This window comes from Cavia porcellus, unplaced genomic scaffold, assembly GCF_034190915.1.
Source record: "Cavia porcellus strain 051 isolate PalLab524CR breed Dunkin Hartley unplaced genomic scaffold, mCavPor4.1 scaffold_18, whole genome shotgun sequence".
In the NCBI taxonomy this organism is placed as follows: Eukaryota; Metazoa; Chordata; class Mammalia; order Rodentia; family Caviidae; genus Cavia; species Cavia porcellus.
Window position 1 is genome coordinate 52,448,595 of NW_026947501.1, and position 18,193 is coordinate 52,466,787.

Below are 18,193 nucleotides of genomic sequence, written 5' to 3' on the forward strand. Positions count from 1 at the left end.
CCCTGAGACCCTCCTTTCAACCGTGAGCATGTATCCATCAGCAGAACTGCTGGGTCATATGGTCATTCTGTTTAGTTTTTAAGGAACCAATATACTTTTCCCGGCAGCCACACCAGTTTACATTCCATCAACAGGAAGAGCATCACATAGAAAAAGACAGGTACACTCAACTCTGTAAAGCTTTACAACTTTGTATCTTGACAACTCCTGTATCGAAGAGCTCAGACACTTCAACATGTGATGGGGCTGAAAACATCCCATATGAAAGCACTGACACAGAAAGGACCAATACAGTCAAAAAGACAAGTGCCAGCAAGGCTTTAAAGACCCTTGATGCTCATGCTAACCAGAGAGATGGGAACTGAGATGAGACTCCATGTCCAGAGCTGGGGGAAGGAAGGGAAGTGCCTACTGCAGCTGGGGTGGGAGCTCCTGGAGAAGCACGTTCATGCTAACAAAGTCAGGAACGCTTCAGACAAGGCATCACTGGGTGCCCGTGCCATGAGTGACACTGTACTCTGCTAGTCCCTTGAGGGCCAGGTGGCCCACAGGCACTTTGTGACCCCGTGTATGGATGGAGAAAGACAACCACACTTGCTGCCACGCAGCTCCCAGCCACTTCACCAGGAACTTACCATTTGCTCATAGAGGTCAAGCAACTTGCTCCATCCAAGTCACCAGCTTGTGGGTAGCAGAACTTGGATGGGAGCTGGGACTGCCTGCCCCAGTGTCTGCTCCTCACCCACACCCCGCTGTCCCTCTGCTCTGAAAGGAGTGACACGGTTTAAAGCATTAGCCTTGCACAGGGGCCCATGCTTCCCAGTGTACAAAATGCAGTGCCCCACAAGGATATGCTGGGCAGTGCTGCCTGTCCAGCCTGTACCCCGGTGTGAGGAAGGACCAGGCAAGACCCAGCTTATGTTCTTGTCAGTGATTTATTGTCTGTCATTCTAAAGACTAGCACATTTACAGCATACATGGCTTCCAATGAGCTAGGAATATAAAACAGGAACTGTATGTATATATATATATATATATATATATATATATATATACACACACACTGCCCCAAACAAATAAATAAAAGTATTTTAACATACTAGCTTGGCAAGTACAATTGTATGGAGACAAAACTGTATTATACAATATTTTTACATCGGTAAAGGAAACTGAAGGCAACTGTGCAGCAGGAGCTCTGACAATCCCCGCAGCCTTCCCGTTGTCGCACCTCATGATGCTTCGTGCCTAAGGGGGCGAGGGGGATACATGGTGGAACCTGTGACATGCCTTCCTGGGGTACCAGGAAGCCTGGGATCCACCAGATGGATGCTCGTGAGGAGCTGGGCCCGCCTGAGGCTGGCCAGTGCATCTTTGATGCAACCAGGAGCTAGTCACACACTTTCAGAGAGCACACTGAGGCTGGAATATTCCCACATGGTTGGCCAAGTCTTACAGTTTTATGGTGACCCACAGCGGAAACCAAAAATTGGAAAAATAATTCATGTAAGGTGCCCCATGTGAAACTGCTGACAGATGAGTCAACACTTGTGTATTCCCTTTATGAATGCAGATGTTTAGTGTTCTTTAGACAAAAAAGGTCAGGAAACAATATGAGTAACATTTAATTTTAAAAATAAAAATTTTGAAAGGTAGTGATGTTAAAATGCAGGAGAGGATGGAAATAAAAATAACAAGTGAAATGGTGGCAAGGTGATGGGCTAAAAATGAGCCATATTGAGGATAAACTACCTTTGGCCAGGGACTGACCAAGACGAAGATCTGCCACCAGTAGGTTTGGTGGACAAGTTTTTCTGCCACGTGCCCTCCATGGTGAACCCATCCATGGGTGAGGATCAGTGAGCTGTCACCATCCCTCATTAAAGTGTCCCCCACACCAGCCCCTGTCCTCCTCCCAGCAGGCATCAGGTGACAATAGCAGGCTGTCTGCACCGTGCCTTCTGGATAGGAAGGGGTCTTGGTCAGTCACCCAGTTCCAGCCCTACCGGATAGAGACCTAGTCTGTGTCCCTGCCAAGGACCTCTCCTGCCTGTGCTTCATTCCAGGCCCAAGTTCATAAGTGTTTCTAAAGAAGCCAAAAGAATATTACCTGGAATTCTATGTATTACAATGTGTTTACTAATCCAGCATCATTTGTATGTGGCACAGACATTTCTTTTACAGCCTTTTAGATATGTAAACGTAATCATGATTTTAAAAATTGCTAAAACATAAAACTTCTAAGGAGGAAAAATCTCTACTATGTGCAGATGAGACTCATCATCACCTCGTAAAGATGACCACACCATTTTCTATGAAATTCCAAAGATTCCTGGCCCATCAATCCCTTTCAAAAACTCATTTGAAGAGATAACTTCAACTGTTTCTCAATAGTCACAGAATGAGAAGAGGAATGTAACAATTATTACAAACCTAAAAATAAGCCACTTTCATCAGACATTCGAACATGATTGTATTGTTTTGTAGAAAAAGACCAGAAATTCCACAAAAGAACTTTTGTTCTGAAAATATTTAGGATTCCATTATCTCTACATAGTCATAGATTCCCCACAAAAGTACTGTCTCTTAGACATCAGCCACGTCACATTTATGATCCTTCAGGACAGAACTTCGGGGAGGAAGGACAGACTGGGCATGGTGGGACCTACATGTGGCGCTTAGGAGTGGACAGCACCCAGGAACTGCGCTGCTGGCTCTAGACTGAAGGGGACACCTGAGCTGGAACTCAGGTGGGACAGAAAGAGGCGTGGCCCCAGTGTGTGCTGCTCTGTGAGACCTAGCTCAGGATGCTTGCTCAGTCTCTCAACTTTGGGTTTTACGGGTGGTGGCAGGCAATTCATTAGTAACGAGTCACTCAAACTTGAGTTAACAGTTATCAGGCTGCCTGGGATCCAACTGTTTCACGCATGACTTAATGTCCTACAGTCAGAATTTTAAAAAGTAGATTGTAATTCAATGCTCACTTTTGAGTTACTCAGTAGAAAAATAAGTTAGGTGAGCAGTGCCTAAGTGGGTGTTTGAAAAGGTCCTCTGGCATTTCAGATCGAGCTAGCTGGATTTTTGGGTGACTCTAGTGTTAGCTGTGGTGACAGCTGAAGGCTACTTAACTGGGCATGGTTCTTATCCACGCTACTGAGCCCACATTACCTCCTATGGATTCCAATGGAAAGAACATGCTCCATAGACTCTTTAGTGAAATATTTTTTAAAAACACAAAATAAAAAGCCAATCCTTCCGGTCTTCTTGAAGAATTCATGAATAACACTAGAGGGTACCCACATTTATGAGGTGACAGCTAATTAGAGAAACCGTGTGTTCATGTTTCAACTTTTCCGTAAGTCCCTTCGGGAGGCCTGTAATGCTTGGGGAAAGCCTTCAGCTGCAGGGAATTAAATGCATATTTGCGACTTCCAACATTCTTCATTGTATTTTCTCTTCGACAACCCTCACTGGGGAAAAAACAAGCACAAGAAATGACAGCAGTAAAAAAGGAAAAAAAAGAAAAGACTTAAACTAAGATGAAATGAATCCATTAGTTTCATAGCATTAAAAATGATTCATTAAACAGGTGCGAGACTCATTTACAACAAATACACACATAGGATGGCGCGTTTCTAAACAAGCAAGTAGGAAGCACAAGGATGAAAAGCCATATGGGGCTGTGCATTGGGGATTCCCCAAAGCGGTGCTGTGTCTAAGTGGAAGCACATTTCTTTAAATTGAAAATTTCGTTTATCTCCAGCCTAGTTATTGCAGGCTGCATCATAACTTGTGACTCAAGGGTTCTGCAACACAGCAAATTACGTGGAAAAAATTACTACTACTCTTTTTTTTTTTTTTTTTTTTTTTTGGTGCTGGGGATCGAACTTATGACCTTGTGCTTGCCAGGCAGGCACTTATGTCACTGAGCTAAATCCCAGACCCAAGAATTACTACCACTCTTACCAAAGTGTTAAAAGAGCTGTACTTTTGTATACAGTAAGCACTATGGTCACATCAAGCTCAAAATGCTGATTTTCCTTGCAGAATTTTATATGCAGAAAAGCCATGTGGCCGAGCAGGCAGTTCTGACATCGATATCCACTTAGGGGACAGCTCCTCTGGGTGGAAAGCAATCCCACAGGCCCCGGCACTGTCTGCCTGACTCTCAGGGCTGGGGCCTTGTGAAGAAGTGAGCGGACATGGGCTCCTTTCAGTGGACTGCCCTCCTTAGGGCCACCTCTTGCACAAGTGCCACCAAGCCAGTGACAGCCCACAGGTGCCTTTGCCTAGAGAACTCACTACCGCATCATCCCCTGCTGCAGATGATAGAGGTTGTCATGGCAACTCAGTGGCAAAACACACAGTCATGGTACCCAGGAGGATGAACAGGCAGGTGGGTCTCACAATCCTTGTGGGAGCCCTGGGGGAGTTCTCTGGGAAATGCTCTGATGTAGACAAAATATACAGGCGAAAGTGATTGTGACTACAAATACCTTCCCACTGTACAGTGTAACTTCGTGTACTGTTCTAAGGCTGGCAATGAACTCAGTGGCTATCAAGTTTAGTATAAAATCCTCCTTATGAGATGTGAAATTTGCAGTTACCAAGAAATAGTGATTTTAAAAAAATATTTTGAACTGTATGAGGACCATTATGCCATGCAGTAGAAAAATGTCAGTGGCAGCCGCTTAAGCCTTTCCAAGTGAAAGCCACAGTCCTGTCACCCAGAACACATGAAATACTTCCTGGTAAGTCAGTGGTTTGCTTGCTTGCTTTCTTTTTTTTTTTTTTTTTGGTACTGGGAACTGAACTCAGAACCTTAAGCTTGCCAGGCAGGTGCCTGTGCCACTGACCTATGTCCCTGTTCAGACAGCAGTTTTTATTAAAAACCTAAGCTCAGGTACCTCAGGGAAGTGTCCGTCTGGTGGCTATTCACAAATGCAGTAGCTTGGACGCTTTCTCATCCTGGAGCCTCCCTTTCACAGCTGCATGTGTCACCTAAGCTAAGCATCTAGGCCATATGAGCAAGGTCACATGTGTCAAACATTCAGTCATCAGATAAAACATATAACTATTTAAAGCAGTGGATACAGGTTCCTATACACAATCTTTGGAAGTGCTTACATTAACAGGCTCTTCCAGATATGGCTTCTTGGTTTGTATTGAAATGTGCAAACTTCTCAGAAAGCAGCTATCATGGCTAGAGTCTGCCTAACTCCAGGAAGAATAATCTGTATTTGCATGTGAAAGGAGCTGATACTGGTTTAGTTGACTACATACATGGCAGGTGAAACTATCATCAAGATTATACTTCCAATTTAGTTTCTAAATTGAACTGTTTCTCCCAAATGTTGGCATTTATGAAATCTGGCTACAGCTTCTGTGTGGCTGCTGGGTGACAAGTGGGCCTCCATGAGCTGGCACTCAGCTTGGAACCTGATCTACAGAGGTGAGAGCATGCTATGGTGGGCCTTGGCTTCTGCTGCTGTGCAGGCCAGCTAGAAAGATGTGATCTGCATGGTTTTTTTTACAGCTAGAGAGAGATAATTACTCTGAGGTGATCTGCATGTTTTTTTTTTTTGTTTTTTGTTTTTGTTTTTTTTTTTTACTGCATCAGAATTACTTATTTTCGAGAACATTCACTTTTGAAATGGAAATTCAAATATGATCCCTAAATTTGACACTTGATTTCATGGAGGCCTCCGGATTTCCTCTTCTGGTGAGGCTTACCCACCCTGGAGCCCACCTGGAGGCCTAAGTGGCTTGGCCACCCTACTGCAGACTGGGAGTTGCTCTGCACAGGGACAGTGTGCTGTTGTTTCAAGATCACTGGAAACAACCAGGATGGTCAACAGTGACCATCACACTGGCCAAAAGAACTCTAAGGCCTCCCAACAGGAAGCACCCCCGAGCACAGCTCCTCTGAGACAGCTGTCTGCATGCTACAGAGCAAACATGCCTGCCTCATCCCTGATAAAGCAGACAGGACTGTGAATATGCATCTGGCCTCCTTTCAGGAGCTAAGGCCTGTGGTGATATCAAAACTCAGCATTGAAGGCCTCCATGCTGAGATTTTCTCAGATATCTTTAAAAAAAGAAAACCAAAAGCCGCCTGCCTCCTGGACAGACTGACCTCAGGGACAAAGCAGTGCATGGCCTTTGCCCGGGCCCCAGAGCAGAGAAACGATGGGCCAGGGCCTCCCGACCTTCTGCTCCACTTCTCTCTCAGCCCAACAGATCGCAAAGGACAAGCAGGTGTTGCCAGCACACTGACAGGTGCCAGTTGGGCCATGGTGTCCTGGAGGTGCCCTCAGGAGGGTTTCTGTGGCTGTACCAACTTCCCTCTGTGCGTGGTGGGGCCCTGAGATGGGGCCATGCCCAGCACCACAGGACACCCAGAGGCCGTGGGGAGGGAGGGCGCTGTCTGGTGAGATGGGCTCCCTCATCTGTGTGTGGTCCCTGACTGGATGCCACCCCTGTGAAGATGGACGTGTGCAGGGATTGCCACCATGGTCCCCAAGAGTTGACATATGCACCTCGGAGGGAGGGAGAGTGCAAGCTTCTGTGTCTGGACAGGGCATAGTCAGCTGGTCGTCAGGGAGAAGCTACTGAAAGCTGACTCTAAAGAGACCAGCGCACTCAGCCTCAGGGTAACAGGTGGTGACACCTGCCCAGGCTTCTGCAGTGCTGCAGAGGTCTAGGGAGGAGAGGTCCCGGGGCTCTGAGAAGGATGGCCTTACACTAGATTTACTCTCCTTTTGGCACGTGTCATTCTTTGCCGAGAGGATGGAGAGGTCAGACTGTGGGGGTTGAGAGTGGGCTTGTGTGCATGTGGGTATCGGGATTCTGGAAAAGCCAGATTCTCTAATCCACTCATCTTTCTGGTCTTATTGACAGAAAGCCACTTCATAAACTGCAGTGCAGGAACCAATTAGAAATCGAAAACAGAAACACAATATGACCTGAGAGGTGCAGAGAGACGACTCATTCTTATTCAGGGTATGCGGCATTTCCCCTGGTTTATTTGGTCACTTTTACGGGCACACAGTTACTCTCTGCCACACTCAAATGCTGAGGTTAGGGCCAAGGATTTAGTTTAGCAGTTCAAGTGCTTGTCTGGTAAGTGCGAGGTCCTGAGATTGATCCCCGGTACCTGGCCCCTGCCCCAAATATAATAATAATGCTAAGGTTATATCCTGTTTAGGACATTACTATGTTAAAATGAAGAGTTGTAATAGCAGGAATTAAAGTAACTCTCTTCTATGACACAGTACCTGAAAGGTAAACCTCGTTTTTTGGTAACTGTTCTTTTTTTTTTTTTGGCTGCTGTTGTTCATTATTAACCATATGTGATTAGTAAGGCAGGGATGTATGGACTTTAATTTGGAATTATGGACATATTTTTTTGAATGAAAAATGCTATGTCAGGAAAAGTAAGTGGATGAAACTTGATTCCCTGTTGCAGAGTGCTTTCATTCCTAGGCTCAGTGTAATGAGCCTCACAGTTAATCTGCAATCACACACAAAATGTTTTCTTCATGTGCCCACCTTGAGACAGGGTGCTTCTCTATTCACAGCTGGGTCATCCCCAACTGGAAATGAGCAAGCACGGAAATGGTACGATTCTGCAAACTATTTGCTACTGTCATACAGGGACTACGCTTTAAAATGAAAGCAGAAAGTACATGTCCTATTAAATAGGCTGATCTAGAGAGTCAGTTATAAAGCATCTATCTGTCTCATTTTTCTTCAAAAGGGGAGGGTAAGGTGAGCAGTACACTTAAAGGATAGTATCAAATATACAAATTCTATTCAGACAGAATTCCCTTCTCTTGGAAACAGGGCCCAGGAGATGTACAGGAAATAAACAGCTTTACATCAGAAGGTCAGAGATTTGGTACAAATCGTTCCAGGCCAGCTAAATAAAGTGTTAACGGCACCGCACCGGAAGAACATGTTACAAGCACTGAAGACGCCACATGATTGAAATGAACACGTTCCTCTGGCGAGATAATTTGGCAGGTATTTACAGTTCAGAAGAACAAAACATCAAAGTGTAAGGCATGAGATATTCCTTGTCAGACCACGCTTTGACACCTTCCTTCTGTCCAGTTAGGTATGCGGTGGCTGGACAAATTCGGGCACTTTTGTTTTTTCTTGTGACTCATTAATTGTTCAGAATGACACTCATTTGCAACGCAATTTGGTCACCAGGTATGCTATGCTCAGAAAGAGCCACACAATCAGTAAATTGGGGCTCAGAGCTAATAAAGGAATGGAACAGAGGAGGCTGGGGTCTAGCCTTAAGTCCCGGATGGGCACCAGGCCGCTCAAGTTCTTCTGGGTGACTACCTCCCGTGTTCCAATGCTGTGAAAAGGAAAAAGTACGAGAGAAAGGAAAAGAAAAAAGGAAAGGGAAGAAAGAAAAAAGAGCGGCACATGCGATGGGTTTTATCCAAAAGTATGGGGAAAAAAGAGAACCAAACAATAAGATTAAGAAAAATAAATAAAAATGGAATGAAGCCACAAGAGAAAGAAAAAATGGAATGCAGAGAAGGGTGTGAAAGAAGACCAAAACAAAACCAGCAGTCACAGGGGGAAAAAAAAGGAGAGAAAGAGAAGTGAAAATAAGAAAAAATACTGCAGTCCACTGCAAATAAACACATGTAGGTTGGAGAATGGTTTTCCATGTTCACTGTCTCTCAGCTGGCCAAGCAGAGCCCCACGCCGCCCGCGGCCCCATGCTGCAGCCGGCGTCTCGGAGAAGCAAGCTGAACATGAAGAACCATGGCTTTGACCTTCTCACAGATGCCCAGCAGGCCGCCACAGTGGAGCGGGCTGAACTGCCTTTTGATGCACTGCACAAACAGAAACCATTCACCCCAGGAATCTGCCCGATGCAGATTCTTCCCTGACAGCTGTAGCCTCCAGCTGAGCAGTGGCAGGGCCAGAGCAAGGGTGTCCCCAATAAAGTGCTGCTCTCTGTGTAAGGTGGCCCCACAATCTCATGTTGGACATGTAGGCTTTCTCCACCCTTTGGGCACTAAAAGAAGAAATACCCTGGGCCCCATGCAGCTCAGAGGTGAAGTCTGTGGTGAGCACGCACCCCCTCCCTCAAAAAAAAAAAAAAGGAAAAACAGGAAGGAAGGAAGGAAGAATAGAAAGAAGGAAGGAAGGAAGGAAGGAAGGAAGGAAGGAAGGAAGGAAGAAAGAATAGAAGGAAGGAAGGAAGGAAGGAAGGAAGGAAGGAAGGAAGGAAGGAAGGAAGGGCAAGCTGAAGTGTTCCCTAGAACCTCTCTATCCTGTAACCTTCTCCACGTTCACAAGCAGCAACAGTGACACAGAGTCAGAGGTCACAGGGCACCCAGTCCTGGGTACGGGCAGCTGTGAAGGTGCAGGACCTGCTGGAGACGGGTGGGAGGAGGTTCAGGGAACCTGGGACCCTTGGGCAGCCCCACTGGCCTGCACTGTTCTGAGAGGAGACCCTTCCTAAGTTGGTACCCTGTGTGTTGCAGCCAGTGCATGTGGTTCACCCCAGAGACAGGGCTGGGGCTGAGCCCTGGCAGAGCTATGCAAGCCCCTGAAACTGCCCACTGCTGCAGTCACAGCCACTGCACCCTTGCAAGTGGGAGTTGGTGTCAGCTCTGTCCCACCCTCGCAACCTGCCTGCTCTGACAAAGCAATCAAGGAAGGGGACCACCACATCTTCTGCACTCGCGGATGGCTACACTCACAGGGCCTCCTCAGGGGCCTCAAGTGGATGGCCAGTGTCGCCTGGGACCTGTGGCTCACAGAGGATCTGTCCTCTCTAACAGACATGGAAGTTAGGAGAAGGGCAGTTTGCTAATTTACATTAAAACTGATGCAAAGCCTGACAAAGGTGTAGATTTATAACCTAAGAAATCAGTCTGGCTGGGGATTTAGCTCAGTGGCAGCATCTGCCTGACAAGTACAAGGTCCTGAGTTTGATTCCTGGTACAAAAATAAAGAAATCTATCTGCAAATGTTGGGTAGGAAAATATCTAAGGATATTCACTCACCACTGATTAAAATGCTCAAAATCACATGCTACTTAATAGAAATGCTAGAAAAATTATGATGTGTTAAAAATAATAAGGCCTAGGCTATGAGTGGTGGTGTACACATGTAATCACAGCAATCAGGGAGACTGAAACAGGAGGATCACTGTGAGTTTGAGGTCAGCCTGAACTACACAGTGAGACCTTGTCTCAAGAAGATAAAAAAACAAAACTATGTTCATTAGCTTAAAACATTCAAAATAACTAAATGAAAAAAAGTAGGCTAAAACAATTGCACAATGGTGCCTATCATACATCTGTGTGTGGATGCATGTATCATGTGTGTTAGGGACAGGTTAACCGACATGTAGATTAACCACACTCATGCCTGTATGTTTGTGTGTAAGGGTGGAATGCATGCGCCTCGAAAAGAATATGTACAAAATACTCATGGCTCTATAACTGCAGGAATGGAGGATCAGCTGCAGTGGGATGTGTGTTTGTGTTATAGGATAGACAGACAGGACAACAAGAGCAGGGACTTATCTATATTTTTTAGTTTTCCCACTAGGTGTATCAATTACTTATGAGATTAAAGGTTATGAAGAGTGCCCTGTGTACTGGAAAAGCTGGAACAGCTCCTCTGGATGGGGAAGGCAGCTCAGTGTGGAGCGTGTGTGCACTATGCTTGAGGCCCTGGCTTCCATACCCACCACAAAATACTTCATAACAAAACAAAATCCTTCCCCCAAAACAACTGGTGAGCCGAGAGTGGGCAGATAGATGGCCCTGCAGTCACATGGGTCTCTCTGGAGCCACCTTACCCCAGTCTCTGTAGCCTGGTGCTCACATGTAGTCAGAATGAGTTACTGTTTTTGTTGAAACCACTAACAAGCTCAAAACCAGAGAGAGAGCAGGAGGCCTCACCTAGGTCCTTCACCACTGACCAGACTGTATCCGGTCGGGATCTCTGCTTCCCCAACCACAAGGTCCCTCTCACCACCGAGCAGCTGGCTGAGCATGGCATGACCGCTACCTGAGTCCAGGGTCGAGGTGGACAAAGGAGCCTGCAGGGTGTGGGGACCCTGGGGCAGCCCTGAGTCAAGGGCCAAGAGCAGGGTGTCTGAAGTGCCACTGCTTGAGCCAAACAGATGAAGGGGATGAACTTTAACAGAGAGGTCTGGGGAGAAGTCAAGGAGACAAAGCTGGGACGAGGTGATGCCATTTTTACAAAACACTCAAATCAAGAGGCAGAAGCTCACGCATCATTTTCATGCATTATTGTGAGAAGGTCAAAGGCAGAAACATACAGAAAGGATAAGAGAATTAAACACTTTAAAGAATCTGGTGAGAGGACAAATGATAGACATTCAATACGAGTGACCACTGGAAACGAGACTTTAACAGCATTGGTGACTACATCAAAGGAGACAGGAAAATGGGGTTTCTTATCCTTTCTTTTGTTATGCGAGGGAGGGGACTGCCCAGCAGTGCTTGAAACAAGCCATCGATCCACAGAGGACAGTTTGCGTTCTGGGTTTCATTCTGCAAAACACACTTGCCACCTGCTGCCTCAGAATTGGGATGTCATTCGGGTGAGGTGGCCAGGGCACACTGACAGCTATCACCATGAGACACTCACTGGACACTTTGCTCATAAAAGTAAATAGTGCCCACTGCTAGAGAGGAAGCAGAGCAAACCGGTGCAACCTGCAGACGTGTTTCTTCACTTAAATTCAGAAATGCACATCGTGCACATGCGCATCTGCTATAGGAATGGCTGGTGCTGCTGGGAGAACCGGCCCTTGGTCCTACCCCCAGCTAAGTAGGCAGCCTGGGGCACTGGGTTGCTCCCCATTTATAGCCTGACCTTCCGTTGGCCTACTGCTCTACATGTCAGAGCAGCCCTGCTTGGAAAGCCTGCTGGCTCTCCCTTGCCCTGCCAGATGCTCCCCTGAACTGGACTGGGCCAGCACTTTGACTACAGTCAGGCTCATGGCCCTAGCCCCGCCTGCACCGGCTCATCTGCAGTTTACATGGGCGGGCAGGTGCGCAGCTGCGGGCAGGGTACTCACCTGCGCATGCACTCCAGGGCCTGGGTGAAGACCTGCGGGGCCATGCCATGTTCGTGCTGCAGAATCAGGCACTGCTCCAGCGTCACTGACATGGCCGTGCGGTCCTTGGCACTCTTGCAGCTGGTGAACCGGACCCCATTAAGGCGGCGACAGATCTGCCAACAGGACATGGGCTGTGCTTAGGAGGGGAACTCTGCAGGGGAGCTGCTCCCCACAGGACCTAGCCTGGCTCTGCTTCCCTCTCCTCTCTGTATCCTGCTGAGCTGTAGTGGAAACTGAGTCACCCACAAGACCTGACCTTCAGGGCCTCCTGGTAGCTTGCATCACCCCTGCCATCAGTGTCCAAAGACCTCCCCCAGGTCCAGCCTGCCTGGTCCCACTGCTCCCCACTGACTATAACACGCTGTAAGGCCCAGAAGAGGAGAGGCTCTGGGATGCACAATCCCCAGGTGGTCTGGCACTGCTGCCACACCCACCTGTCACCCAAGAGATGCCCAAGGTTTGGTGGGCAGTGTGCCCTTCCGAGGGGCTCTGTGCCTCACACCTCTGATCTATGCTTCTCTGTCTTGGGGCTCTGCAGGGGACAAGAGTCACAGGACTAAGGGCTACTGCTCAGGTCCCTGGCTGTGCCACCCCTGGGACTGTCTGTGAGAAAGCTTTGCTCCCCGTTTAATGTTCAGGAAGGCCCTGTAACAGAGGCTGTCACAGCCAGCATGCTGCATGGTCATGTGTTTAACACTTCCCCTCAAAAACAAAAGACGTTAAGGTGCGCCTCTGCCCTGTCCCTGCCTGCCATCCTGAGGCTGGGTCTAGCCTGAAAAAGCCTGCCACACGAGGCCCCAAACCAAGAATACTTAGAAGGCAAGGCCTGTGAAACCTGTTGAGGCTTCTGTTGTCATTAAAGATGTGAAGGGCAGCCTGGACAGAGTGGGGAGGGGTCCAGACCAAGCCACTCTGCATGTTCCATGCAGTGAAGCCACATAGCTGCGGCGAAACAGCAGAAAGATAAGAGAGAGAGGAAAACATTCTTTCCTCAAAAAGCCACTGACAGAAAGGTCACTGCAATCCACAATGTGGAGGGTGTACAAATGGAGTGACATCATGAAGATGGGCTTTCAGACAGAGAAGAGCCACCAAGCACAGGCCCCTTGAAGCCAGTGGAGGATGACTGAGGATGGCAGACACTTTCTGACACTCAGGATAGTGCTGCATGGGCTGAGCTGCTCCGGGAAGCTGGGAGAGCACCTCGCACTGGCTACCTGGGTCCTGGGACTTGGGGGGCCCAGGGAGTGTGGGCAAAGCTGTGCCAGGTCCTGCCTGTGCCTTTTCGACCCCCTATTCTCAGGCCTGGGCAGGGGATGAAGGCCAGAGGGGCCCCCAAGGCCCAGCATGGTAAAGTCACACTGCTGTGAATGTGGATTAAGCAAGGAAACGCCTTGGGCACCCAGGCCCGGTCTGCAATGTAAGTATGGGGGAAACAAAGGAATCAGAGGGGCAGGGAGGATGAGGACTGTGTTGAACCACCATCTCCCTCTGGACCTATTCACAATGGCTGCAGGCAGTGAGCTCTGGCTGGCATCCGCTGTGCCCACCCTGGAGGTGGGCTGTGAGTGCCCACAGGCAGACTGTCTAGTTTAAGTGGTCCTGAAAGATGAGCTCAGGGGCAGCACTCTGTCATTGCCCAAGCCGCCGATCCTATCCAGGAATTTCACTGGCACCCTTGGAGAAGTCTCTCCGTCCTGGCTGAGATTTTGACTTGTTGTTGTCTCTGTCAGGCTGGCTGGCTGCAGGCTACACACTTCTCTTCTTCACTAGAACCAGTACCTCAGCAGCTTGCCAGAGAATGTCCACATTCTTATTTTTCCGGGCATGGACGTTCTGACCCAGAAACCGCAGCAGCTCTGGCAGGCAAGTCTGACTCCGGGACCGAGGTAGACCTGGAAGGGCAGGGATGTCAGTGGGAGCCGGAGCCATAGCCAGGCCTCGGTGCCAAAGCGTGGGACAGCACACTGTGAAGGAGATGGTGAAACAAGCAGTTCCAGGCTAAGTGGGGAGGGAAGACGTTTAGCAACTGGGCATGCTACAAGGGTGAGGATCCCTTAATTTCAATCACTGCCACATTAGTGCCACCTCTCAGGGCAGCTGCTTCATTCCCCTTTTAGCTCTTCTCATGGGGTGGACAGTGGACACCAAGCCACTAAGAAGCTTCTGGTAAGTACCATGCCACGGTGGGATGGGAAGAGCAGGACAAGCCATCCAGCCTCCCAAGTCTCAGGCAGGGACAGAAGACATGTGAGCAGTGAGTCTCAACCACCAAGCACCTGGAAAACTCAGGAGATCTGCAAAGCATGGCTACCTCCCGGGGGACCCCAGCCACCTGTGGGGGAACACACGTGTCCCTGCTCTCTCTGCAGCCCAGGCCAGGAGATGGTAATGTCCATCCCTCACTGTCCTGCCTCAGCCTCTAGAAGCCACCACAGGGGAGGTTCTCCTGCCTGCCCTGCCCAGATCAGCCAATGTCCCACAGCCTCTGCTGACCACCAGCAGCCTGTATCTCCTCCTCCAGTCCAGCCAGCATACTCTGAGGTGATCCCAGACAAAAAAAGCGGGTTGCTTCCCCTTCCCAACTGAGCACTGCCAATGAAATACTGTCTGACCCTGAGACCTGGGCCACAGTCCCTTCTCACAGGACAGCTCTTGCCACTGTCCAAGCAACTCTCTCCTGTCTGCACACAGCACTGACCTGGCCCTGAGGATGCTGTGAAATACTGTAGGGCGCTCAGCCCAGCCTGGCCCACCATAAGCCACAGACGCTCAAGTGCCACTGCTTTCCCGCCAATCCAAAAGCTGAGGTGCTCCTGCCTTCCCAGAGATGGAATAGGCCTGTCCAGCACGATCCCCACCCCTCTGGAGCCTCACTCTAGGGCAGACTGGTCTCTTCCAGACAGGGTCAAGGTCTCATTGACCTCTGTCCCGCGGCTCTTACACAAGGCAGGTGTTCAATGATCGTACTGTGCAGTAAAGACTGTGCTGTGTATCCGGATTCCTCCCTGAATTCTGATGCTGCTGGAGCGCTGTCTATGGCATTTTCACTAGGGTACAGAGTGTCACGCAGCAGTGAACAAATGCTGAGACCTCCAGGGGACACAAAAGCGGTCCTCTTGCCTCAAACACTCAGCATCTCCTCTCCACATACCACGGAGTTGATGTGCACAGGAAGCACATACAGTCAGCTTCTCTGGGTAGGGTGCAAGCCAGGCAGTATGGGCAGGAAAACAGCCACTGTGCATGCATGCAAGTGTGTGCATGTGTGTGTGTGTGTGTGTGTGTGTGTGTGTGTGTGTGTGTGGGTGTGTGTGTGTATGCATTCATGCATGCATACAAGGGAAAGGGAAAGGACAGCTCATACGTGTATGCAATGCAGCGGAGCAGCCAAGGTGGCAAGCAGGTAAAACCACTGCAAGTGGGGGAACACTTACAATCCTCAGGCAAAACTTCCTTAAACTGCTCGAAGTAGGAGTTTAGCCGTACCAAGCTCTCCACGTTGATGACCTCTTGTAAAGACGTATCCCCGAACCTTGGGAGGGGAAGGGACACCATTAGTCAGCTGGAGCCACTTTCCCAACACACAGTGTTGCAGGAATGCCAACAGTGGTGATTCTTACAGACACTTATCATGCAGGTCTCAATGTTAAGTGCCTTCCCCCTCCTGAGCAGGAAACCATCTCTGTGGTGTTGGGAGAGCTTAAATGCACTTTGGTTACAGGTGCACCGAAGGCATTTTTGGAGCATGTTGTGGGTCAGACCCAGAGACTGAGAGAACAGTGGGGTGCTGCAAGGGGCTCCAGCGCACAGCCACTTGGTTCGGAGTCCTGGTGTCTGCCTGTCCTTAAGGAGAGGGGACAGCAGTGGGGTGTGAGGACTGAGGATACTGTCCTGGACTCAAATCCAAAGTCACCTGTCTGTTTAATGGACACCCCTGGCCACTGTCCCCCAGGGCTGCCTGAGGCTCTCATTCCTCCTCAGTTTGTCATCGGTCTGTGGAGAGTGCCTGACGGAGAAGGTGTGAACACCGCCTGTGAGGAAGCTGGTCACTAATGAGGCAGACCATCAAGTCCTAGACCTGGTTCCCATCCAGGCCTCCACTTCCCTGCCACCTGACCTCCCTTAGCATCAGTCCTTTTCTGGCATTATTTTCTGGCCACCCTGCATGTGCTTGGCAAGTGCTCTAACACTGAGCTACACCGCTGAGCCCCATGATTTCATTTTATTTTGACACAGGGTCTTACTGAGTTACCCAGGCTGGGCTCCATCTTAATCCTCTTGCCTCAGGCCTCCTGAGCAGCTGGGGTTACAGGTGCCTACCGTCACGCCCAGCTAGCATTGGCATCTTTATGGCCTTATGATGTCCCTCAGAGGGCAGTGCTCACTCTCCCTCTGTGAGCTTGTTCCCTCAGAGGCTATCACTCTCCTGGAGCAGCTCTCCTGCACGCTAGGAGTAAACACACCACCTCTCTCCCACTGCACTCCTCCCTTGCCTCAACAGGGCACACAGGACCGACTCCCAGGTATACAGGCCACACACTCGCAACTCACTCCTTCCATGTCACTCCACAGGAATGCACACCCCACACGCACGCACACATGACCCTTCTGCTGTGTGCCAATGATCCTGAAGGAGCTGGCATGGCACAGCCCTTAGGGTAAGGGCCTGACTCCTGGCTGGACTCATGAGGCTGTGCTAACCTTCCTGCCAACCCCTCCCCAGACTATGGCATCCCCAGGCCCTTGGGTTGCTCCCCATGTATGCCTCTGCTCAGATTTCTTGGCCTGGGACACCAGGCTCTCTCTCCTCTTCTTTCATGTGGTCTCTCCTACTCCTACTCCGAAGCCCACTTTAGGGGCTAGTAGATTATTTGCCTAGCATGTGTGAGGGCCTAAGTGTAATCCTCAGCACCACAAAAAAAAAATGTTTTTTAGACAATAAAAATAACCTACTTCACGGACCATCTCTGCCCTGCTTCACAACCCTCGGGCCTCCTCTGAGGACCCTGACTCTCTGCATTTCCTTTCATCACAAAACCCATTCCCCTCTCCTACCAGCCCAAGTCTCTGACAATGGAGACTGCATGTGGGGCGTTTCTGTGTGGTCATCAGTGCTGAGCAGACAGCTATGCTCAACAACCTCCGGGAGGCAGGGTGACAAAGCCCACCCAGCACAGGACGGACCAAGAGAAGGTGAACAAACTCATCCCTGCTGTCCCAAGGCAGCACCAGCACACACACCTCTCGGCCAGGGTCTGCTGCTCGTTGATGCCCACATTGAAGAGGACTGGCTGCACGCGCAGCAGCATGCCGCTCTGGATCTCTCGGGGCAGGGCGTCGAAGAGCGGGCCTGGCAGGGGGATCCGCACATTAAACCCATCACTGGAGGAGGGTGAGACAGGAAGGGCAGCGTGAGCCCCAATACAGAGGGCAGGGTGGGCGTCCAGGCAGCCCTGGGCGTCTATGACGTCCAAACCCCAGCCAGACCTTTAAGCGGTAGAAGCACAGTAAGGGCTTGTAGCCAGTGGTTTTAACAGAAAGAAATGGAGTAAAAATGAAACAGAAGCATGCACCCATGAGAGGGACATTAATGAAGAACACTGCTCTGGTGCATGGTTTTGAGAGAAACTGTTCTACCGATTTCCTGTGATGACGGGCAGCATGTCAGCTGATGCACTGGAAGTGGCCTGCGTGACTTTAAACGTCACATTCCTCAAGTCCATGATCCCAAGGCTCATGTCCTCCAGCATGGCCAGCTCCTCACCTGGATACAGAAAGGGGAGGAAGTGTCAGGCAACAGGGCTCACTCTTCTCCCCACAGATGCTGCAAGTGTGGACGGCTCCTGGGCCCCCAGACACTGCAGTCAGCCTGCACCCACATTGCAGAGACAACTGGTGGAAAGAGGTGTCAGCCTGCTCAGCCCTTCTGCACCCAGCACCGTGGGAGGGAGATGCACAGAAATGCACAGGGGACAGAACGCACGCCAGCTGCATAAGACTGAGATGAGAAACCACAGGGCTGCTGTGCTGTGGTCGCCCCCTCCTGCTATACAG

At 49.5% G+C, this 18,193-nt stretch overlaps 1 protein-coding gene across 13 annotated transcripts in view; it reads right to left on the bottom strand.

The window, feature by feature from the left end:
- Positions 1-916: 916 nt before the first annotated feature.
- Inpp4a (inositol polyphosphate-4-phosphatase type I A) overlaps positions 917-18,193 on the bottom strand; it is a 117,753-nt gene continuing 100,476 nt past the window's right edge. For 7 of the 13 annotated variants that reach the window (XM_005004441.4, XM_013154307.3, XM_005004443.4 and 4 more), the window contains 6 exons: positions 17,777-17,903; positions 17,381-17,521; positions 15,574-15,671; positions 13,919-14,031; positions 12,095-12,249; positions 4,774-8,368 (listed from right to left, as the gene is read on the bottom strand). In XM_005004441.4, coding sequence (XP_005004498.1) covers positions 8,188-8,368; positions 12,095-12,249; positions 13,919-14,031; positions 15,574-15,671; positions 17,381-17,521; positions 17,777-17,903 — 815 coding nt within the window. In that variant the 3' untranslated portion in view covers positions 4,774-8,187. Of the gene's footprint in view, positions 3,468-4,773; positions 8,369-12,094; positions 12,250-13,918; positions 14,032-15,573; positions 15,672-17,380; positions 17,522-17,776; positions 17,904-18,193 lie in introns of those variants that run through there. The other 6 variants (XM_023565811.2, XM_005004445.4, XM_003471669.5 and 3 more) reach the window with 2 other exon arrangements.